The sequence below is a fragment of the Muntiacus reevesi genome, chromosome 1 (genome assembly GCF_963930625.1).
Source record: "Muntiacus reevesi chromosome 1, mMunRee1.1, whole genome shotgun sequence".
In the NCBI taxonomy this organism is placed as follows: domain Eukaryota; kingdom Metazoa; phylum Chordata; class Mammalia; order Artiodactyla; family Cervidae; genus Muntiacus; species Muntiacus reevesi.
Window position 1 is genome coordinate 42,210,862 of NC_089249.1, and position 24,528 is coordinate 42,235,389.

The 24,528-nt window shown below is 45.3% G+C and overlaps 1 protein-coding gene across 1 annotated transcript; it reads right to left on the reverse strand.

Annotated features, from left to right (window-relative positions):
- Nucleotides 1-491: 491 nt before the first annotated feature.
- On the reverse strand, nucleotides 492-23,173 carry BCL2L14 (BCL2 like 14). The gene is made up of 7 exons (XM_065922282.1): nucleotides 23,011-23,173; nucleotides 16,253-16,698; nucleotides 10,665-10,829; nucleotides 9,661-9,765; nucleotides 8,022-8,092; nucleotides 5,579-5,845; nucleotides 492-1,257 (listed from the first exon to the last, which is right to left on the reverse strand). Exons 2-7 carry the CDS (start codon nucleotides 16,689-16,691, stop codon nucleotides 1,219-1,221), a joined length of 1,086 nt encoding a protein of 361 aa, XP_065778354.1. The 5' UTR covers nucleotides 16,692-16,698; nucleotides 23,011-23,173; the 3' UTR covers nucleotides 492-1,218.
- Nucleotides 23,174-24,528: the final 1,355 nt, after the last annotated feature.

Genomic DNA, 24,528 nt, shown 5'->3' on the forward strand with positions numbered 1-24,528 from the left:
GGACTATAGCCTGCCATGCACCTCTGTCCGTGGAATTCTCCAGGCAAGAATACTGGAGTGGGGTTGCCATTACCTTCTCCAGGGGATCTTCCCAACCCAGGGATGGAAGCTGTGCCTCCTACATTGGCAGGTGGATTCTTTACCATTTGAGCCATTTGAGGGAAGACCATAATTTGATAGTATTTTTAAAAATTGTTTTGTGCTTTAAACACCTGCTATGGAACATACTTCACATACTAAAAAACCTCACTTGGAAAAGTATCAATTTCAGAAAAACAATTAGTGACGGCTTTGAGAGGAGAAGAAATTTTCAGCTTAGCAGAGGGCATTACACAATAGTGGACATAAGTGAACACAGCATTAAATAACAAGCACTGTTCTAAGCACTTGGTATAAATTAACTTCTATGATCCTCACAGAAATCGTATGCTTTTACTTACAGTTTATTTTAACCATAAATATACTCTTTTGACAGTTGTCTTTCTGCACATTTATTTTACCAAGCATTAATCATTACACTAGCCCCCAAAATAACAAAGTTCTAGAAACCTCTAAAAGTAGAGATGAGGTCACTGAGTTAGTTGAGGGTGACAGGAATAATTGTTTTCTGCCAAATAGAAGTTTTTCGAACTGCCAAAGAATTGTCCAGAGAAGGGAGCCAAAAAAGGCAGATCAGGCAGTCTCTCCCCAGGCTGACCATAAACTCGAGAGTCTCTTTGACCTCTGTCTACCAACATGAACAGCTACATCAGCCTAAAGGCAGGCTTGAAATAAGGTCAGACCATCTCAAGTGAACTTTGAAAAATAAACAGTACTAGAAACCAGAGAGTAAGCACATGCACCATTTATCATTTCACCTTCATGAGGTCAACAAGTATGTGTCACGCACTTTCCCTAAAGTGGCCAGCAGAGGTTGGGTGATGGTTTCTGTTGTAAGCATTTGAACGGAAGGTTACCACTTGTCTTCCTACACTTTCTTGCATACTCAGTAGACAACCTGAATAATGGATGCCGGAGGCCATGCTCTACATCCTAGGAGCAGGAAACAGTCAAGGTCTCTCCTGATGCCTCTTGACTTGCAGGATTAATGGTTATTCAGCCATTGGTGCTCCATCCACCTTGTCCATTTGTGTTTTCTCCTGTAGTCTGTGCTGAGACTGATGTACACAAGACCAGAACCACAACATAAGTATTCCAGGTTACAAATCCTCTGATGTTTCAGTCTACTTCTTCATGTGGTATCCTAAGTATTTTCTCCTAGAAGGGGAAAAAGAGAAATAGATTTTTAGAATTCCAAGTTTGATTCCGTGTTGAAGTGAAAACATATGCCTGTTAACTCTGCTTTCTTATCCCAAGCCTGACCTGAGGCTTGCAGACGTGTTAGAGTTGGGGGAGGGTTTGGAAAGGTGACTAGCATCCTTGGTATGCCTGAAAGGAAAACACCAGCTAAGGACTTATGTTACACATTCAGTGTTGAGTATAGGAAGAGTCTAGATGGGAAGAGTCTGATGCTGTATTTAAATTCAAAAATGTTGATGACTATGGAGGTTGCTAACCTCTCCTTTCAAGATGCGGTAGAAGGGGTGAGGTTGCAGGACCACAGAATAGCTATGTGAATAGTGCTTCAAGTGAGGCAAAAAGGGCCAAGGAATAAATGGAAATCAAATCATGGCTTGTTTGGCATGCTTTGTCACTATTCATTGATTTGACTAATTAATTATTGCTCAACAGGGCTTCCCTGGTGGCTCAAAGGGTAAAGAATCTGCCTCCAATGTGAGAGACCCATGTTTATCCCTGGGTCAGGAAGATCCCCTGGAGAAGAGAATGGCAACCCACTCCAGTATTCTTGCCTGGAGAATCCCATGGACAGAGGAGCCTGGCAGGCTCTAAAGAGTCAGACATGACTGAGAAACTAACATACACATTGCTCTCCAAGTATTGGCCGAGCATCTATGATGTATGTAAAGGTAATGGAAACCACGAGAGAGAAAGAAGGGGATGAAATATATAACCCGGCCTTCATAGGCTTGTGGTTCCATTGGGAAGATTTGGTGCACTCCTGTGAGATGTGGAATGCTGAGATATAATACTTAGGAACCCCGAGCTCCTGAAAATTGTATGCCTAGGAATAGTTTTTCTCCTTCTACCCCACTACAGGGAACACTCCAGAAAGCCACTGAAATCCCTGGGCAATGGAAGGCTGGCCACCAGTGTCCCCTCATTCCTGTTCAGGGAAACTGAGCTCACATGTCAATCCACATCTTCTCCACATTCTCATAGTCATATCGACTCATAAATATTCTTTGAGCAGCATCCTTTATTTTTTGCAACTCTGTTTCTGACTTTGGAAAAAATTAGTCCCTTTTTTTTTCCTTCCCTCTCCTAATTTCTAGCTTTGTGCTCCAAATTAAACCTAACTGTGGCCAAGACTTAAGATTAGGATTTATGATGACCTGGAAAAGTAAACTAATAAATTTTGAATTGAAAATACATGTGATAAAGAACTAGTGCCACAAAATTCTAAAGCTTTTAGCTTTTGAAAATTCACTTTATTATTTCTACCCCAAAATCCATCTGTTTTCTCTGATTGGAATTGTTTTTTTCTCTAGCACTAGCAGCCAAATTAAAAAATAATAGAACTGTATTCTTTCTTCTTTTTATTTGCTTATTAGAATTAGGACCACTATTTTTAATGACAATTTCTTGAAATATAGTGTAAAATTCACCCTTTTAAGAATATATAATTCAGTGGCTCTTAGTGTGTTCAGAGTTGTGCAACCATCAGCTCTATCTGATTTTAGAACATTTTCATCATTACAGAAAGAAACTGTGTCCATCAGCAATCACATGCCATTCTTTCTCCCCACAGCCCTAGGAAATCACTGCCTCTATGAATTTGTCTCTTCTAGACATTTCATATAAATGGAATCATACAATATATGGCCTTTTTGTCTGACTTCTTTCACTGTGCATAATGTTTTCAAGGTTCATCCACCTGTCCATACTTAATTCCTTTTTATGGCTGAATGTTACTCCAGTGTATGGATATTTCACATTTGGCTTTTCCATTCATTATTCATCATGGAAAATCTGTGTTGTTTCTACTTTGGGGCCTTTATGAATAATGAATACTGCTCTGAACATTCATGTACAAGCCTTTTTTTTTTTCATGTACAGGCTTTTATGTGAACACTTGTTTTCCGTTTTATTGGGTATAGACAGAAGAGTAGAATTGGTAACCCTACATTTAACATTTTGAGGAACTGCCAAATTGTATCCCAAAAGAGGTCGGGCCATTTTAGAATCCAGCCAGCAATGTACGAGTGTTCAAATTCTCCACATCCTCACCAACACTTATCTTTTTTGTTTTAGCCATGGTAGTGGGTGTGAAATGGTATCTCATTGTGGTTTTGATTTGCATTTTCCTAATGTTGAAATGAAGATGTCAAGCAAACATCTTTTCATGTGCTCATTGGCCATTTGTATATCTTCTTTGGAGAAATGTCTGTTTTTAAAAAATACTGATTCATTTGAACGTGTCAGGTCTTAATTGTGACACGTGGGATCTTATTGTGTCATGCCAATCTTTTGTTGTGGTGCACTGACCCTCTAGTTGTGGCTCACGCGCTCCAGAGCATACAGGTGCAGTAGTTGTGGCGCATGGGCTTAGTTGCTCCACAGCATGTGGAGTCTTAGCTCCCTGACCGGGGATCAAACCCACATCCTCTGCATTGCAAGGTGGATTCTTAACCACTGGACCACCAGGGAAGTCCCGGAAATGTCTGTTCAAATTGATTGCCCATTTTAAAAATTGGTGGGGGGTGTTGTCCTTTTATTGTTGACTTGTAAGAATTTATTACATATTCTGAATACAAGTCCCTTATCAGATATATAATTTGCAACTACTTTTTCCCATTCTGTGGGTTGTCTCTTTATCTTCTTGAGGGTATCCTTTGAAGCAGAAATGTTTTTAACCTTGATGTAGTCCCTTTTGTTTTTTCTTTTGTTGTTTGTACTTTTGGTATAGAAACACTATTTTTCATAGAACATTTTTGGCATTTCAGTTACATTAGTTAACTAGATTTTGACAACTGGCTTGTAAATCCAGTTGATACTTACAGTCCCTCTGGAAGAATATATTAAGAAGACCAACAATGATGGTAATTTCCTGTATATAATTGTAGTGCAAATATGAAGTGTTGTAAAGACTCAGAGGCTGGTAAGGGTCTTGAGCTGGAGTAGACACGGGCTCTGAGGCGGAGGATGGACCTGAGGGGGCCTTGGTCTTGAAGGGCCTTAGAGATGTTAAATCTGAAGTGATGTTCAGGAATCTATCCTCCTCCATGAGTTAAAGCAGCTTGAATTTGGAGTACTTAAGAGCCTTGTTCAGATTAGCCACGACTCTTTGCAACCCAATGGACTAAAGCCCACCTGGCTCTTCTGTCCTTGGAATTTTCCATGCAAGAATACTGGAGTAAGTTGCCATTTCCTTCCCCAGGGGATCTTCCTGACCCAGGGATAGAACCTGCATCTCCTGCATTGGCAGGCGGGTTTTTTTTTTTACCACTAGCGTCACCTGGGAAGCTCAGATTAGCCACTTAAGGGCTATCATATCTGGTGTGACAGTGGAAAATAGGAAAGAATAGAAGTCTGGGTGGTTTAATGGGCAGCAACTGGTGATTGTGGTGGGCATGTCAGGCCCATAGGCATGATCAGCTATACTTCCCATCTGGTAGCCAAGAGACTAAGCCTGTTTGGAGGCCCTGAGGTCATGCTGGCCATGCCCAGAGCAGACTCAGGTCTTTTCCTGGCCTCTGGACCACCCTAGTAGAAATAGGACTCATGATAGTAGTGCATGTCCTCCTAGGAAGGGCTGGAACAGACAAAAATGTCCTATGCCTACTCAGGTTTAGAGCTCTGGGGTAAAGCAGTTTGAAAAGGTTCCCCTTATGAGGCCATTTGAATAGGACAGTTTTAAAGAAATCTCAAAGGAAAAGGGTAGGGGAAGGGCTGAGGCTGAGGAATCAGGGTCTGTTTTGCCTGATAGCAGATAATTTAAAAATAGATGAAAATTAAACTGCTCTTCAGTTTGTATCAAAATGTCCCTGTCAGAATGTCTAGGTTCCAACAGCAATGACAAAATGTCATAAGCCCTGAACCTCTGTGTAGAGATTATTCCCACACCCCTGAGAGAATAAGGAACTCCTCCTAGTCTCACTGCCAGACTTCCGTTGCCTGCAAAATTTGTGAAAACAGAAATTGTATCTATCCAAACATTTTATATCTCAGCATCTCTTCATTTCCTGTTCTGTCTGACCAGTCCCTCTCCTCTCACTCACATACCCCACATACCCTTTGGGAGCTCAGTAAATATTTATTGATAATGAAGATAATAACTAAAAATATGTTCCCATCAATGGGGTAAATCTCTTGCCACTCAAGTGTCCTAAACCCATGAGAACTGCTTCAAAGATGTGTTCCCTTCACTTAAAAAAAAACAAGCCCCAGAAAAAACCCCTTTCCATGCTGTGCCCCCTGAGTTCTAGGAAGATTTCATTTTTAGATAGAATGCACTTACCCATCCACCATGCTGCTGGATCCAGGGCGAGAAATTATCTTTCAGGTACTTGGTTCCAAAACCCAGCACCCTGTTCATGGGGTGGTTGTCGACAGTCGTGAGCTTGGCTATGACATCTATTGCAAGAGCAGCTTTAAAGCCCTGAGCTTTGACCTCTGATTCTCCCCTGGTGTCCACGCCCCTTAGGAACTGGTCTGTGATGGTCTTGAAAACAGGATAGGATAACCCATCCTGGAAGCAGGTCATCAAAACCTTGTCTTTCTTCAACTGTGTACGAGAGGAGAAACAGTACATATCAGCCTTGGCCGGGGAAGCAGACTCTCCCGCTGAACACTGGATGACTAAAACACCCAGTGGAAAACCCTGGATTCTAATCTCAAATGTGGAACCATATCCCACAGGACCAGACAGGGCATGGACTTTCTCTGTGAATTCCTTCCATAGGAACCAATACAGACTGAAGAGCCTGTTCACAGGACATTCAACAAATGTTTCCTAGCACTTATGACAGGTGGTACCGTGGACGATTAAGACGCGTCCTCACTCAAGGGGCTCAGAGTCCACTGACACTTGTAACCCAGTGAAAGGTGCTTTGTTAGAGGTTGTGTGATGGGCAGAATCTAAAATCTGGAAATCGCTGTTTTGGCTCTAACCCCTGCTCCACTTATTATTAGCTGTGCAATCTTGGAGAAATTACTTCTCAGTTTCAGTTATGTCATCTCTAAACTGGGGCAACAGCCCGTACGAAGAAAGTGAAAGTGAAGTCACTGTGTCGTGGCCGACTCTTTGTAACCCAATGGACTGTAACCTACCAGATTCCTCCATCCATGGGATTTTCCAGACAAGAATACTAGAATGGGTTTCCATTTCCTTCACCAAGGGATCTTCCCAACCCAGGGATTGAACCTGGGTCTCTCACACTGCAGGCTGACTCTTTACCATCTGAGCTACCAGGGAAACCCAGAGTAATTTTGAAACACTTGGCCTTGTACCTAACATGGAAAAAATGCTCTTGAAATGTTAGCATGTGTCCAGGGTGCTTCAAGAGCTCAGAGTTATTAGGGAAACGTTCATGAGTTACCTGAGTTCATGTGAAAAGAAAAACAAAACCTAATCGATTGATTCCCTTCCATTGTTCTACTCAATGATTTAACTTATACTCCTCTCTTGAATGTTGTATTTCTTAGCTTTCCTTCCTTTAGAGTATCATGGTCTTAGAAAAAGAACGATACTGCCTTGGCCTTTTTTTTTTTTTTTTTTTTTGGCCATGCTGCATGGCATATGGGGTCTTAGTTCCCTGACCAGGGATTGAACCTATGTCCCCTGCATTGGGAGCATGAAGTCTTAACTGCTAGACCACCAGAGAAGTCCCAGTGGACTGCCTTGAGAGCTACAAGGTTCATCCTTCAAATGGGGAGAAATGACTTGCCCCATAACTCCTGTCCATTGATGCTAGTTCTGGAGAAACGCAGGGTCATCATATGCCTTCTTCTGTTTTCTGCTTCCTCTGCACCCCTGTCCACCCTCTACTAAGGCCCCAAAGCTCTCCTATTTCCTCTTTTCTTTGGTCTGGCCTTGGTTCCCTCAGTGTTCCTCATTCTGTACCATCTCATATTCCTCCCCCATCCTGGTCACCATCCTCTGGGACACCTCTGACAAGGGCATTGAGGAGCCACCGAGCACGCTGGGGTGGACTGGGGTGGGTGGCTGGCCAGTTAGCACTGTTAACCCCTCCTGCAGAGCCCCAAAGATCTGACTTCCTGCCCATGGATCCTTACAAAACAAGAGAATGTGTCCCCCGGCCAGCTCCTGATGGCCAGACGCAGGAGACCACACAACCATTCATGGGTAACACAGAGACGGGATGCGTTCAGAAGCCGTGACCAGGGGGGGGCCTGCCCACCACCTCCTTACCTGAAGGCAACCCTTGCACCTTCCTGATGGGAATAACCAGTCTCAACTTCTAACTGGCACGAAATCTAGCATTCTCCAGGTAACGCTAACCCGTCCCCTGGCCGAACTGCTGAGAGAGAACAGTCCAGCCGTTCTAGGGGTAGATTTCAGACAACACTCCAGACTTGGAGCAGCTGTGGGACACAGATATTCAGGCTGCAGGGCAAACACAAGAGTCTAAACTTCCCTGAGGATCAGTTACATGGGGAACTAGATTCATAATTCTATTCAGCAAATTTTAATTTATTGGTGACTTTTTTCCTTTCCAAAAATTCCGAGGAGGCTCCAGAAGGTTTACTTATGTTTTCCAAAGTGATTCATTTTTGAGACCCTGCCAGCATGAAGAGTTTTGACTCCAAGGGAAATAAAATTTAGGACTTAAGTGGAAACCAGAACTTTGAAAAAGGAGTACAACCATCAGTCCAGTTCCATTCCCCAGTACAGGGCGGGGACACAGAAAGAAAACCCATTAGTTCAAGACGCTCCCTACCTCTTTTTCCAACTGCTCCCCTGAATATTTCAGCAGCTCAACAATTCTGGCTATTATTTGGTCTTCTCCTTCTGTCAGGGGAAAATTACAGTTATTTCTTTCAAGAGAGAAAAAAAATCTTGTATGTTTCCAGGGACAAGCTTGTAGCCTAGTTAGGGAGTGAGGAAGACCATGCGCTTTGTAACTTCCAGCAAAGTAAATCTACTTCACCTCTTCTGATGATGCCCAAAGCATTCTGAACAGCCTCTCCTCCACCCCCCTCTTTTCTCCCTTCTTTCCTCCCCTAGCCCCCTGATTCTCACCGTGAAACATCACTTTATTTGCTCTAAGAATGCTGTTGAAGATGCATGAGCTTATCTCTAATGATACTTAGAAGAAATTTTTTTATCTTTTTATTTTGTATTGGGGTGTTAATTGGCTAATTAACAATGTTGTAATAGTTTCAGGTTGAGAGTGAAGGAACTCAGTTAAACATATACACGTATCCATTCTCCTCTAAACTCCCCTGTGTTCCAGGCTGCCATGTAACATTGAGCAGAGTTCCCTGTGCTATACAGTAGGTCCTTGGTGGTTATCCGTTTTAAATATAGCAGTGTGCACATGTCCCTCCTAAACTCCCTAACAATCCCTTCCCCCCTGATACTTAGAAGAAATGTCTGTCAGGTCTTTGGGTTTTTCCTGAGCAGGTGGTCTTTTCCCATGTAGACACCATAAACCCCTGTTTGATCATATTCATCCTTTGTGTTAACTGCTAGAAAACTCGGAGCCAAACTGTGGCCTCCTGAGAGGAAGGTACAGTCTTCCTGAATTTGGGGAATTAAAGTCATTCCCAAACCCACCTATTTTCCTACTTTTTTTCTTTTTTTAAACATTATCTTTCAAATTGGATTTATCTAACTTTGCACTTGTACAAAGTACATGTACCAAAACATGTACTTTGTAGGCTGTGTCTTTACAACAGGGTAGAGTTTAAGTAAATACAATGAATAAGTTCTCCCACCCCAAATGCTAACATGGCAGATGGAGATGGAGATGGCTCCAGTTGGTGTGTGCTGTGTGTGTTGGAAACAGGGAAGGTGGAATCCGCTTTCCCTCGTCTCCAAACGTGCTAACAGTGAAATAATATTAGTAAAACAGTCATTGCTATAGTGTGGAATCCAAACAGAGACAAGCCTGTTACTGAGGGAACAGCATGTTTTCCTTGTGGCATAGCCTCTGAAGTCACGAAGTCCTCATGTGGGTCCCAGAGGAGAAGGGGAGGAGAGGCCAGGAAATTCATGCCACGAGGTCGAGTGAAGGGCAAGGAGGTAGGAAGCCTGAGACCCAAGTCACCTGGGAGAAGGACTGGATGCTTCCGCCACCCATGTGTAGTTTTTATTGGATTCTGTTGCCTCTTTCTGGGAAAGTTGCTGCAGCAGCAGTCCCAGTTGCTCATGTGCCTGGAGGATGAGGGCCTGAGCTTTGGCTTGGTTTGGCGTCATCACTTTATGTGGCCCAGACACACATGAGATAGCAGTAAAGTAGGAACACTTAGGGTTTTTTTTCACTCTCTGAGGGGTCCTGCTCTCCCAGCTCCTCACTCTAAGCCCCTTCGGTAGTTCGTGGTCTTGGCAGCACAGCACAGGGTGGACACACTCACCAGTTTGGTTCTGGGGTTGGGGGCCACCGCCACGATTGAAGACTCCTCTGCCTTGTCGCTTGATGTGCTGCCAACTCAAGAGCCAGCTGGGCCCCTCATCGTCCACTGGAGTTTGAGAAAGAGAACCACAGGTTGGACAGTCATAAGTGAGGGAATGTCAAACTGAACTCTTCTTCCCGGGCACTTGGTCCTCTTTCTCTCAACTCTGGGCTTCCCTGGTAGTTCAGACCGTAAAGAATCTGCCTGCCAATGCAGGAGACGCGGGTTGCATCCCTGGGCCGGTACGATCCCCTGGAGGAGGGCATGGCCACCCACTCCAGTATTCTTGCCTGGGAAACCCAATGGAGAGAGGAGCCTGGCAGGCTACAGTCCATGGAGTCACAAAGAGTTGGACACAGCTGACACCTTCCCTTTCCCTCACGTCTAAAATTTCTCCAGGTCGGTTGGGGTCCACAGTCCTGGCTGTTGCTCGTTTGGGTGACAACCAACCCAGCCTCATCACGACTTCTCAGGTCTGCTTCATGTTTGGCTCTAGGCTTGGTGCCTTGACAACCCCCCTGCTTCTTCACGGGAGCCCAAGGCAATAGTGTAAACTCTTGGGGGGACGTGCCACCTACAGCCTGTGCACTCGCTTGAGCACACCGGGCCTTGGCCGTGGCTAACATGGTGAAATCGAATGCTTCATTCCCCCCGCCCGCCCCCCAGCTGCGGACAAGATTGAGTGCTCGCTTTGCACCTCCTCCTGCCCCTCAATCGGAGACTTTTCTTTGGACTTAGCAGTGAGCTTGGCATGCTGCTTCCCTCTGCTGGAGCACTCCCCTTGACTTGGGCTGGGTTCTCCAGCTAAAGGCCAGTGCCTCCAGCGTGGGATGGTGGTGCCCTGAGTCCAGGTCAGCAGAGATTCCTAAGTGGCAGGGCCCTGAGCTGAATAAATACATACCTGCTCATGGACCTCTGCTTGGCCAACATGCACCCTGGGCCAAACGCTCAGAAGGGAAGTTTACCTTTCTTGGTACTTTTAGCTCCAGCCTGCTCTTTGAAACTCTGGGGTACCAGAAGCTCTTGGGAGTTGAAGCCTCCTCCTTGGCTGTGGAACTCTTCTGGCGGCGGCCAGGAATAAACAATTTCAGCGACTCGGTTGGCAATGGAAACGACTCTGGGGTCCGCAGCTGAAAGAAGACAAAACGGTGCTGACAGGCCCTTCCCAGAACTTTGTCTGGCTCATTGGTATGCACGGTTGCCCGAAATGAAAACACCGGGCCTAGAGGGAAAGGAAATGGCCTGGGGCCGGGCAGGAGTGTGCGTTTGGGGGGGTGGTAGCATTCTTCAGAAAGCCTGGGCAGTTGCCTGGCAGAGGCTGGGATGGGGGAGGGGCACGCAGGAATGATTGCCACCTTGAAACAATTACCCCTCTGCACCCTCTTTTGGAAGTCTTGCAAAATTAGGGTCCCCTTGCCCCTTTGCAACACAAAAGGCAGTGCTCAGTTCTTTGCTTGAGGGAACGCTCATTACGCTTTTATTTTTATTCTTTTTTGGGGCATCCTTTATATCTTGGAGAACTGGCCCCTATGCACTTCGGAAGGCATTCAGCAGTGTGACAAGCCTTTGGGGGCTGGTCACTGAGGAGAGAGAAATATCCCTTCTCTCGGGCTGTATTCCTGACTCAAGCCCATTATCAATGAACTTCCCTTGCTGGTATGGTCACGTGTCGTCTTCCCCGCCTCCACGCCTGCTGGGAAACATGCAAAAAATGTGGATAGGTAAACAAGGACGCATAAAATCTAACCCATGACCCTCAAGAATTTACAATCCGAGAAAAGACTTATGGCAAATGTTTGCACATGTAACTGGAGAATAAAGCATCTGGGGACATGAAGTTTTAAACGGCTCTGGCCCCCGAATGTCATGGCCTGTGAAGGACAAGTCGACTTGGCCCCTGGTGGAGGATGGGGTTGGGGAAGGAGGGCAGGCAGTATTGCTGAGTTATTTGGGAGTGAAATTTCATTGTTAACCTGTCACTACGTTCTTAACACGTAGAAGCTTGTACAAGCTCTGCCTTTGATATGGAGCAGTTGTATCATGTAATGTTTAAGAACAACAGTATTTAATTCATAAGACTTGTTGACAGTAACGGGTTTGGGCCAGAAGGTCAGTGTGCCCAGAGGAACTCCCAGACTTTGTCAGTCAGGATAGATGAGCAAGGCAAGGCGTGGGTGTCATGTGAAGAGCTGGGTGTGACCTCCTGAGGAGCTGCCAGGTGATGTCTGATTCTCTTTCCCCAGATTCTCCCATCACCCTCTTGGGTGTTCACTGACAGGCCACTGATGCTCTGTCCACAATGCCTTCCTTTTAAAAAGAAAGCATAATGGCTTCCTTAAAAAGCCACTTTTTTCATGGTGCTCCATCCATTGGGTTCAAAAACAGATCAGCAGTGGATTAGAGAGAGAAGAACTGGAGAGGTTAAGGAGTGGAGGATCAATGCTTTTCCTTTCCATTTGACAACAATCCAACCAAAAATACTTTCCCACTTTTAAATCACCTTACTACAGTCCAACCAGCCTCCTCGTGAACTCCAGCCGCCCACGCAAGGAGGTGGCAAGAGGCTGGATGCCCAAACCAGTGGGAGCCTTCCCTTGTGTCCGTGGGAGGTAGGAGAGGAAAGCGTGCACGCCTTGCCTCTCTAACCCTGTGCTGTTGGTGGGGTGATTAACATGCTCTTTTCAATGGAAGAGTCACGCTCTGCCCACCTTGCCCTCAGAGGAGGCAGATGAAGACCCTCATGGCTGTCCCTCCCCATCTCCCAGCCTCCACCACGTGGTCACAAGACCACCAGAGGACACAGAGGTGGTCCCCAAGCTGACTAATCTGTGTGTCTGTTTCTGTGGATTGGAAGAATGCAGACAAAATATATGCAGGAAAATCTATAAGTAAACACATTTTGAAACTCAGGTGAATTAACCTGGTTAAGATTCCCATTCTAGGGACTTCCCTAGCAGTCCAGTGGTTAAGATTCTGTGCTTCCACTGAAGGAGGTACTGGTTCAATCCCTGGTCAGGGAACTGTAAGATCCCACATGCCTTGCGGTATGGCAAAAAAAAAAAAAGAAAGAAAATTTCCATTCTATTTTTTTTTTTTTTTTTTAAAGATTTCCTTCTGGTCAGAGTTGGTCTGATCTGATAGGCAAGGAAACATTGGATGGGGGTGGAGAGAAAATGGAAAGGCTGCCCTTCTTTGGAGTTTATTCTGGGGGCTCATTGTGCAGTTAAGGAGGGCAGGAGAGTAGGGAAGCCATTTGGCTTAAGGTTTTTCTTTTAAAGAGAAAGGACAGGGCATTTGGGAGAGAATTCCATATAGGGGAGTCTGCTATTTCCTACCTAGTATCCCTTTTCTTTATCTTCCTTAGTAACAGACCCCTGAAATGTCAGGGGAAGCTGACAGAAATACATTTCTTATACTCTTTTGCAATAAGGTGTAGGCACTGAGAAGTAAGAAGTTGGCTACAGTTTTACAAAAGCTCTCTAAAAGGGAGCAAAATTATCTAGAAAGATAAACTTTTGTCCTTCTCCTTGCTTCCTCTTTCTCCCTGCTTAGACTGTAGACACGATGGCTGGAATCTGAGCAGTCATCTTGGGGTTTAAGGTGACTTTGAGGTTGGAAGTCATTAGCTGAGGAGCAACAGAATGGAATCCTTAAAGACTGGGGAACTGGCAGATTAAGCCTGAACTGCCAAACGGTGGTATTCTTTTATAGGAGAGAAAAATAATCTCTATGTCCGTGAAGTTACAGCAGATCACAGCTGTGGAGAGAAAAAGAGACTCACAGAAAAACTGGGTTGGTGTTTCTCAAATTGGTATTGCCATTCGTTTTTCTACATCCGAAGGCCTGTCGCTACTAGACTTTGGTCTTGGGACATAATCTCATAGTCCTTAGTCCAGTCCGGTGTCTGAAATGGCAGCACAGGCTAAATTGTGACCTTTAGTTAAAAGAACCCAGGGGACACCAACTACTGAGTTCTGATTTACATGTGGCAGAAGAGAAATAGAGGGCAAGTCCCTCTTGGGTCAAACTCAGCATAGAACCAGCTAACCACCCTCATAATTACCTAAACAAGAAAGCAAAGAGAGAGAAAGGGGAGAGGGAGGACCAACTTATGTGAATCATTAAAGCTAAGCCTCCTTAGGAGATAACCATTTCTACTTTTGTAGGAATATCTACAGGTCCACACAGAGATCTGGAAATTTTAGAAAATAGGCAAAGGTCCAATGACCCTTCAGTAATCTTGAAAAACAGAACATTGTGTTCCTTAGGAAAACCAGAAAGTTAAAGTCTGTAAAATCTTCTGTTTCCTGGCAAACTTCAAAGAACAGGACAAGCAGAAAAACCTATGTATGTGCCTCTAAACTTCCCTGGTGGCTCAGACAGTAAAGCGTCTGCCTACAATGCAGGAGACCCAGGTTTGACCCCTGAGTCAGGAAGATCCTCTGGAGAAGGAAATGGCAGCCCACTCCAGTACTCTTGCCTAGAAAATCCCATGGACAGAGGAGCATAGTAGGCTACAGTCCTTGGGGTCGCAAAGAGTCGGACATGACTGAGCGACTTCACTTCACTTCAAACTGTTCAATGGGGCTTCCTAGGTGGCTCAGTGGTAAGGAATATGCCTGCCAATGCAGGAGACATAAGAGACCTGGGTACTACCCCTGGGTGGGGAAGATCCCCTGGAGTGTAGGAAATGGCAACCCACTCCAGTATTCCTGCCGGGGAAAATGCCATGGACAGAGGAGCCTGGCAGGCTACCGTCCGTGGAGTCACAAAGTGTCAGACACAACTGAACACACACACAGGCAAGCAAGCCAAACTGTTCTGTTTGCTCTGGACCTCAGATCCCACCCCCAGCAGAAGACCTGGAGGGAGGAGGATTTCCTCAGATAATCCCAACCTTAACTTCTCCTCCCTAAAGTTTACAAGTCTAACGGGAAATGGAAGTTTCCCTGAGCAGCCAGTGCTCTAAAGCTGTCATTGTGTGCGCTGATTCTCCAAAAAGGCTGATAGTCACAGCATTTAAAACTTGAGACATTACTGCCACCTGTTGACTAATTATTGACACAGGCCAATCAGCCCAGCAGGAGAGCAGGTTTCTTTTAAAATCTGGGCATCAGGCAGAAGATATGGTTAGAGGGGAAGATGTTTATGCCTAGGTCTGTGGATGAAGGGCAACACTGTTAAAGCCTTTTGTGAAAATGTTCTGTTCAATACACTGTGTTTTGTCCCACTGGAAGAAGGTTTAGTCAAAATGCTTTTTGGTTGTGTTTTGAATGGCTTGAACTTTGAAATCACTTTTCTATATAGCTATCTGATCTTTCCATCCACCTTCAAGAAGCCAAGGTACAGATGGAAAGGCAGAGGCTCAGAGACGGGAGTTGACTTCCCTCATGAAGAACAGCAGCCTGAACCCATCTGGGGATCTTCCCTTTGTATTGGTCTTTGGCACAGAGGATTAGGAATTTGGGCAGCAAGTTTAATTATAGATGGTGGAGCCAGAAAACCAGTCCCATCAACCTTCACCACCAAACTTTTCCTTTCTGCTCAGTCTTAAGGAAAGTAGGACAATTAGGATTGAGTATTGGGCTTCCCTGGTGACTCAGTGGAATTGGAGAAGACTCTTGAGAGTCCCTTGGACTGCAAGGAGATCAAATCAGTCAATCCTAGAGGAAATAAACCCTGAATATTCATTGGAAACAATAATGTTGAAGCTGAAACTTTAATAATTTGGCCACCTGATGCAAAGAGCTAGCTCATTGGAAAAGACCTTGATGCTGGGAAAGGTTGACGGCAAAAGCAAAAGAGCAGCAGAGATTGAGATGGTTAGATAGCATCACTGACTCAGTTCACTTCAGTCACTCATCATGTCTGACTCTTTGTGACCCCATGGACTGCACACCAGGCTTCCCTGTTCATAACCAACTCCCGGAGCATGCTCAAACTCATGTCTATCCTGATGGACATTGAGTCACCGACTTGATGGACATGAATTTGAGCAAACTCTAGGAGACAGTGAAGGACAGGGAAGCCTTGCGTGCTGTAGTCTATGGGGTTGCAAAGAGTCAGACATGACTTAGCGACTGAACAACAAGAGTGGCAAAGAATACGTCTGCTGATGCAGAAGACACAGATTGGATCCCTGATCTGGGAAGATCCCACATGCCGTGGAGCAGCTGAACCCGTACACCACAGGCTCTGAGCCTGTGCTCTAGAGCCCATGTGCTACAATTATGGAAGCCTGTGAACCCCAGAGTTTGTGCTCTGCAACGGGAGAAGCCACGGCAATGAGAAGCCTATAGACCCCAACTAGGGAGTAGCTCCAGTCTCCAAAACTAGAGAAAAGCCTGCAGAGAAATGAAGACCCAGCACAGCCAAAAATAAAAAGTGAAAAACAACAACAACAACAACAAAAGAATTGAGTATTAATAGGTTGGGAAGCTGAGGTTCAGAGAGTTCCCTACCTAAGGGTGGGAGGAGGCAAACCCTCAGGCACACAAAGAAGGGAAAGAAGTGGCTCTGGGAGAGAAAGTGCAGTTGGTTCCCCAAAGCTTACCTTTGTGTTCTAAGCGCTGGTCCATGCTGGAGCGGGACCTTGGCCATTTCGGACTCCGAGGACGGACCTGAGGTCCCCCCACCCTTTGTCCCTGGGCACGGATTTCCGGAGGCGAGCTCTGTGAGTCCTCCTCCTTCTCTGCTACCCCGAAGAGGGTCCTCCAAGATGACTTTTTCTTAGTGAGGTTTATGGCCTTCTCGCTGGATTGGGAATTTCTGCAGGGCCACGGCCCCTGCGTCCATGCCTCATTTACCGGCCAGCTCTCCGGCCCTTTCTGGGACAGACTCCTTGTTCTCAGGAGCTTCGGTGAGAGGACGACAGAGGTGTTCTGGAAGACGTGGTGTTTGACATAGAACTCCAGGATTTTGTACTCCAAGCTGTCTGGGTCCTCATCATCCAGGGGGATCTCTTCCAGGTCACAGGGGCTGGCAGTGCACATGGTGGGGCTGCAATGACAAAATCCACACGTGTCCTTCCACCTGGGAGCTACCTACTCTTGGTAGGAAAGGGGAGACGGGGTGGAAGTGAGTAAGTATTTACTGAGCACCTATTCTCTTTGTGGTGTTGGAGAAGACTCTTGAGAGTCCTTTGGACTGCAAGGAGATCAAACCAGTCAATCCTAAAGGAAATCAACCCTGAATATTCACTGGAAGGACTGATGCTGAAACTGAAGCTCCGCTACTTTGGCCACCTGATTCGAAGAGCTTGACTCATTGGGAAACACCCTGAAGCTGGGAAAGATTGAGGGCAGGAGGAGAATGGGGGTAACAGACTATGAGATGGTTAGATGGCATCACTGACTTGATGGACATGAGTTTGAGCAAGCTCAGGCAGATGGTGAAGGACGGGGAGGACTGGTTTGCTGCAGTCCATGGAGTCACAAAGACTTGGACACGACTGAGCAACTGAACAAATTCTCTTTGTGCTGGGAGGCAGTGGGTAGCCAGAGATGGAAAAGCCAGGGTTCTTTCTGCAAGTTCAGATTTGCGGAGATGAGGAGATGTGTACATAGATAACTCCAGATGGAGAGAGTGAGCTAGGAGCTTGAACAAAGATACAGGAGCAAACACAGGAGGTGGGGGAGGAACAGAGAGCTGCAAATAGAGGCAAGTGTAGGCTCCTAGTGGCTGGATCCTGGGGCTTAGAACAATCTGGGCACAGAGCAGACCACAGGTGAATTTAGGTTGTGTCCCTGGGCCCTGCAACCGGACCCTTGGACCTGGCCCCACCCACCAGTAAGCGGGCACTAGCTCCAGGATGTGGTTTCACCCACCAATGGGACGGCAACAGTCCCAGGGACTCCTAAAACCTACCTCGATCCTCTAGTTAACTCAGCAATAACCCTGGGTCTCCCTGGGATTCTGCAGTCAGTCACCTTGTGACCGGACCCTGCCAACCAGCAGCTGGCAGCCTTTGCACAAGGCAGGGCCTGACATCCAACTGGGTCGGGGGTCAACCAAGCCTACCAGACTGCCCATGATAGCCAGCCTACCACAGCAGAAGGACCACACAGGGAGCACACTTGGAGCATACAGTGATGAGAAGGGAATGAATTCTGGGATGCAGAGAACGTTTCCTTCAAAAAGCCATTTCTCCAAGATCAGGAAATGTAACGAACCTACTGGCTGCATAGAAATAAGAACAAGTTAGGCAAAATGATGCAACAGAGGAACACATTTCAAACAAAGGAATGAAATAAAGCCTCAGGAGAACTGAGTGATGTGGAAATAGGCAATCTACTCAAGAAAGAGTTCAGGGTAGTGATCATAAAGATGATGCAAGAACTGGGAAGGAGAATGAATGGAGAGTGAGAAGTTAGAGGCTTTTAACAAAGAGTGAGAAAATAAAAGAACAAACAGAGACGAAGAATACAAAACTGAAATGAAAAATACACTAGAAGGAACTGACAGTAGAGACTAGATGATACAAAGGAATGGATTAGAAAGCTGGAAGAGCAGAGTAGTGGCAATCATTAATGCTGAACAGAAAAAAAGAATGAATAGAAATAAGAGTTTAAGAGACCTCTGAGACAGCATAAAGCACACAAATATTTGCATTTTAGGGATTCAGAAGGAGAAGAGAGTGAGAAAGGGGCTGAGAACATATTTGAAGGCATAATAACTGAAAACTTCCCTACCCAAAACAAACAACCCAATTGAAAAATGGGCAGAAGACCTGAAGAGACAATTTTTCAAAGAAGAAATACAGATGGCCAGTGGGTACAGGAAAAGAGACAACATTGCTAATAATCATAGTTGTCTACATTCATATCTCATTAATTATTGAAAATAACAGCTAATTCTTTTGTTATTTCTGCATCTAATAGCTGAATTGTTCTGTAAAGAAGAATTTTACCTAATCAGTTGTTTGGTTACTTCTCTATTATCTTCTATCATAGTTATACTTTCTGTTATTAATTTCTAACTTGGGCTTCCCTGGTGGCTCAGATGGTTAAGAATCTGCCTGCAATGCTGGAGACCCAGGTTTGATCCCTGGGCTGGGAAGATCCCCTGGAGAAGGAAATGGCAACCCACTCTAATGGTGAGAAAATATGACCTGTATGTGATACAGTTTTTGAAATCTGTTGAACCCTGCTTGATGGTCTATTGTATGGTCAGTTCTCAAAAACACTTCATGTGTGCTTGATCAGAATATGTGTGATCCAGTTGCTAGGTACATTGCTAAATGTGATTATAAAATAAAACTTATTAATTATATCAAAAGTATTATTAATCATCAGAGAAACGCAAATCAAAACCACAATAAGATACAGCCTCTCACCTGTCAGAGTGGGTCTCTTCAAAAAGTCTACCAATAGCAAACACTGACAAGGATGTCAAGAAAAGGGAACTCCCATATACTGCTGGTGAGAATGTAAATTGGTGTGTCCACTGCAGAAAACAGTATGGTTGTTTCTCAAAAAAATAAAAGTACCATATGACCCAGCAATCTCATTTCTGTGTATATATCCCCCTCCCCTGCAAAAAAACCCACTAATTCAAAAAGACACACCCACCATAATGTTCACAGCAACAATATTTACAATTGTCAAGATGTGTAAACAGCCTAAGTGTCCATCAACAGATGAATGGATAAAAAGATGTAGTATGTATGTGTACACACCCACTCCACAAGGCAGGGCCTGACATCCAGCTGGGTCGGGGGCCAGCCAAGCCTGCCAGACTGCCCATGGCAGCCAGCCCGCCACAGCAGAAGCACCCATGCAACCACACAGGGAGCACCCTCGGAGCATACAGTGATGAGAAGGGAGTGAATTCTGGGATGTGAGATACTATTGTATAAACTATAAAAGAGAATGAAATTTGCAACAGCATGGAGAGTAAGTGGAATAAGCCAGAGAGAGAAAGACAAATATTGTATGATATTATTCACATGTAGAATCTCAAAAAATGCAACAAACTAATACATATAACAATAAAGGAACAGACTCACAGAGAAGAAACTAGTGGTTACCAGTTGGGAAGCGAAAAGGCGAAGGGGTAAGAGAATGGTAGGGGACTTGGAGGTACAAACTATTGGGTACAAAAAAATAAGCTACAAGGATATATTGTACAAGACAGGGAAAATGGCCAACATTTAATCATAACTATAAATGGAGTATAACCTTTAAAAATTGTGAATAATTATTATACATCTGAAGTTTATATAATATTGTACATCAACTATACCGCAATAAAAAGAATTTTAAAACCTATGAAACACGGGTATGTGGACAGAAAAAAAAATTGGCACATGTGAATCACTTAAAATAGTGCATAAAAGTGAACATGTTAGTCGCTCAGTGGTGTCCAGCTCTTTGTGACCCCATGGACTACAGCCCGCCAGGGTTCTCTCTCTGTCCATTGAATTCTCCAGGCAAGAATACTGGAGTGGGTAGCCATTCCCTTCTCCAGGGGATCTTTCCAACCCAGGGATTGAACCCAGATCTCCTGCATTGCAAGGCAGATTCTTTACCAGCTGAGCCACAAGGGAAGCCTACATATGACTATAGAAAACTATATATATAGTGTGTGTGTGTGTGTGTGTGTGTGTGTAAAGTACACATACCATAAGCTATGAAGCCTGGAACTTGGCTGGCTTTCCCAGCACCTAACATAATGCCTGACAGATGGTAACTTCTTGATAAATATTTGAGGAATGAAAGAAAAATGATATAGTGCTGCCAGATAAAATATGAGACATCTAGTCAAATCTGAATGTCAGGTAAACAACAAATAATTTTTTAGCAGTCCCAAATATGCTTACATTAAGCATGTCTGTTGTTTATCTGAAATTCATACCTAACAGGGCCTCTTGTATTTTTATGCAAATCTGGCAATTCTGTGATTAACAGGTGCTGCTTATAAAAAGGGAGCTCTGAGATTGTTGGAAGCAAGTAAAGTGGACCCAGATGGAGAATGAGCGACCCGAGTCTCAACAGAGAAAGAGTGGTTAAAAAGTGAGAGGAGTGTGGGACACATGGTTCCAGACTTGGGGGAGTGACTCGGTGTAGAAGGCCCCAGGAGAGCATGTACGCGGGCTTTAATTTGGACCTTCCTTTTGAGCTGGACAGCTCTGGATGCCTTAGGCAGGACATACACCTGGGTCCTCTAGGAAGCAAGGCCTTGAACTTACAACCAGAATACTGTGCTCGGGAGAAACCACGTAAGTTAAACTAAACCAAACCCAAACCTTTCTAATGTACTGTGAAGACTTTAACCTTGTGTGTGTGTGTGTGTGGAGTAGCGTTGTTGTTGAAGAGACAAAGGGCCTGACTTCTTTAAGAAACCAAAGTTTGCTAACTATTGATTCAGGAGCAACATCTGAAAAGAGGGGAAAACCTGAGGTCAAGGTGGAAAACACAGCCCTTCCACTTGGTGAAAGAATGTTTTTGTGGTTTTCCAGGTTAGAAAGCCCTTGAGTGCTTGGCCCAACCAAGAGGCCAGACCAAGGGCAAAAGAAGCAGAGGGCCCGGCAGCCCTCAGGAGCGGAGGGTAGTCAGGCTGGGCAAGTGCTTGCAACTGAGTCGAAGTATCAGTTAAGACATGTTGGATGTGCTTAACAAGCGTAGGGTATTTTTCCTATTAATCTGCTTTGGGAATGAAGTGGGAGCTGTTAAATGCATAGTGAAGTCTTATTTTAAAGCAAAGCAGTGACTTTCTTTATCGCAAATTGCAGCCCTTCTGCTCTTTGCAGTTCCTATTTAAAGTTAAGCTTCTCCTAATGAAACATACAGGTGAATTTTATACATAATGCTGATGGAAATGAAGCCCTGAGTGGGGCCCCAGAATGTAAGTGGAGCCAGGAGTGGAAATTATGAATAGCTGCAGAATAACAAGCGTGTTATAATTGAGCGACTCAGCGGCCCTACCTTTTGACCCAGTCTTTCTTTATATACCCTCTTTCTTATCTACAGCAAACTCTGGCAGACCTACTCCCCAAAGCTAGGTTACACAGCAGCTTTTCCTGGTCTCTCTTCTTTCTTGGAGACTTGCTTCGCCCTGCCCCGCCCCCACCCCGGCAACCCTCAAAGTGGTCAAAATCCTCTGGGTCCCCAGTGACGGCTCGTCCCCTGGAAGCACCACAGAGCTGCAGCTGACCTCCAGGATCACAGGATACTCTGTAGGGATTTTTCTAGCTCTGGATTCACTGGTCAAGCTTAGATTTCGCTTCTCTCTCCGTCGCAGGTCGTGGAGCAATTAGCCTCGCGCATGCTCCCTGATTCCAGCGCACAGAGGCTGTGACCCAGGAAACTGGACAGAACTCTGCCCTGGCCTGTCCTGGGTGTGAGCGGCATGAAAGACCCCTTGGCCCAACAGACTCAGCCGCAGAGCTGACTTCATGGCTCTGGACACACCGGCAAGGCCTGAGTGTAAGACGGGGGGAGGACGCTCATCCCAGAGGGATGTATGCAGACCAGCTGATGAACTGGGTTCTGTCTGGTTCTCTAGCACCTCTCCTTTCGCACTCTCTGTCCTCTCACAGGCCACCCCTCCACTTTCTTCCCTGCACTTCAGACCTTCTAGCATCCTTCTCTCTCCCTCACTTGTCATTTCTGAGTAGCACACGGTCTTTAATCCTAAGGGTGAAATGAGGTAAAATGTCTTACTGTCCTACAATAGAAGCTAAATTGAGAGAACCTCAGGTCTCATGAATTAAACACAGACTCAGGCTCTGATTATAGAACAGAGCGGGCAGGGAACTCAGGAGGGAGCCTTCTAGAGGGGAGGGGGAATTCCCCATTTCACCTGTGCCTGATACTGAAGGAAGTCTCTAGGAGGACTAGACCTTGTGCCCAGAGATGCTCGGGGCTCAAAGCTAGGGACTCCTGTCCTCAGCCCATTTGTGCTCTGGAGGAGGGAACTAGTGTTTCCATGGGCTTCTGTCATGCTATCACAATACTTACTGAGACAGGCCTGCATAATATTAAAAATGATTCAGTCAGTTATATTTTCTTAACTCCCCCAGCCGTTCTGGAGCAAAGGAGAAATGAAAGGGAAACCTAAATGTCTCTTTCCCTTTCCTGAAAACCCCTAATGAATTGTACACTTAGCTTTTAGTTTTAGATTCTTACTTTTGCTTCCTGAGACTTACATGATCAGAACTCCTAAACTAACGTAGTAAACATTAGGTTTACCAGCCCCCAGCACCTAATGAGCCTAATGCACCTAATGAACACATCCAGGACTGTAGTTTTCCCCCTCCACCCCCCACCCCCCCACGTCCTGCTGGGAAGGCTGAATCTCTCCAGGTGTTACCTGGTCTTCAAGCCGTCAGTGGTTGCTCCTGCTTCGGGTCAGGTGGCTGTAAGGATATGTCTATACCTGAGTCTCTCTCCACGAAACTTAAGAGGAAACTGTGGCCTAGTCTTCCTGGGTCCTAATTTCAGAAGGCCCTTGTGATCTAAGACGCCACCGGAGTGTAGCCCGTTCAGGTTGGGACTGAGGCTGGAGGGAGGCTTATAAAAGGAGTCACTTCCTTGTTAAGCCCTGCCCTCAGCTATTTAACTGAAGGAGGGACTGACCTTTGCCCAAGTAATTTGACTCTAGGAGTTCTGCATCTTTATTAAGGACTCTCACTGCCCTTTAGGACAGGGACAATTATGTGGGTCCCCCCCCCCACCATAGGACTTTACTTTTCCTTTCATCAGCTTTAATCAAGTTGAATCAACCGTGTATGTGCTCAGTTGTGTCCAACTCTTTACGACCCCATGGACTGTAGCCCTCTAGGCAAGAATACTGGAGTGGGTTGCCATTTCCTCTTCAGGGGATCTTCCTGACCCAGGGGTTGAACCCGCATTTCTTGAGTCTCCTGCATTGGCAGGCCGTTCTTTACCAACTCTGCCACCTGGGAAGCCTTCATCAGTTTAGCAAATGTTTACTGATCGCCTCTGACAGCAAAACCTACTTCTCTTCTGATTCTAAAAATACACATTGGAGAGTGAGGCTCAAGAGGGAGAGGATATATGTATAATTATGGCTGAGTGATGTTGAAAGACAGAAACCAACACAGCACTGTAAAATTTAAAAAAAAAATGCACATTTGTTGTAGAAAACTTGTGAAACAAAAAATAGCATACATAAAATAAAGACCACCATGATCCAGTCATCCAGTGATAACTAATTAAAAACTTGGTATAATTCCTTCCTTCTGTGACAGTATCACTTTGCTAACCTTGAGGTGTCTGTGTGGCCCACTGCCTGTTCTCTGCATACTGCCCTCAGTCATGCATCTACCAGGATGCTCCCCTGCAGGCACATGGACCAGTGACCCCTGCCCCTTGTTAAGAAGGAAACAACAGACCCCAAATGGAGTCGCTTGTGTTGGGCCCATGGCAGCAGACCAGGACTTGATGCCTAAGCTGATTATAATATCAGCCTTCCGAGGAATGTGATTCCAGCCAAGTTGGAATTTCCTGGTCAGTCTTGGGAAATCTGCAGATAGACCCTTCTGTTCCCTTCAGGAGTGAGGCCTTGCCTAAAACAATACATCTTTGCTGATAATTTCCCTTTTTCTGCTCCCTTGCTGCCTTTTAAAAACCTTTCCTTTTCTGCAGCTCAGTAGAGTTTCTCTTTACTTGCTAGATGGGATCCTGCCTGGTTCATGAATCATTCAATAAAGCCAATTAGAGCCTTAACAGTTGACTTTTTGTTATTTAACAGATGTGACGGCAGCAGAGGATGTAGAAGACTCCTGATGGCTTCACGGACAATGAAAAACACTGGTGAGGTACCTGTGAGACCCTTTTTGAGCTCACTGTCTTTCTGAGGGCTGTG

Bases quoted from the DNA above. Each gene is read 5' to 3' on its own strand.
- BCL2L14 (XM_065922282.1), bottom strand. From the start codon at position 16,691: ATGTGCACTGCCAGCCCCTGTGACCTGGAAGAGATCCCCCTGGATGAT. The intron at 8,093-9,660 runs GTGAGTGTGTCC...TTCCCCTGACAG, and splicing joins CCAACCCCAGAACCAAACTG to AAGGAGAAGACCAAATAATA. The intron at 1,258-5,578 runs GTAAGTGCATTC...TTCCCCTTCTAG, and splicing joins TCCAGCAGCATGGTGGATGG to GAGAAAATACTTAGGATACC.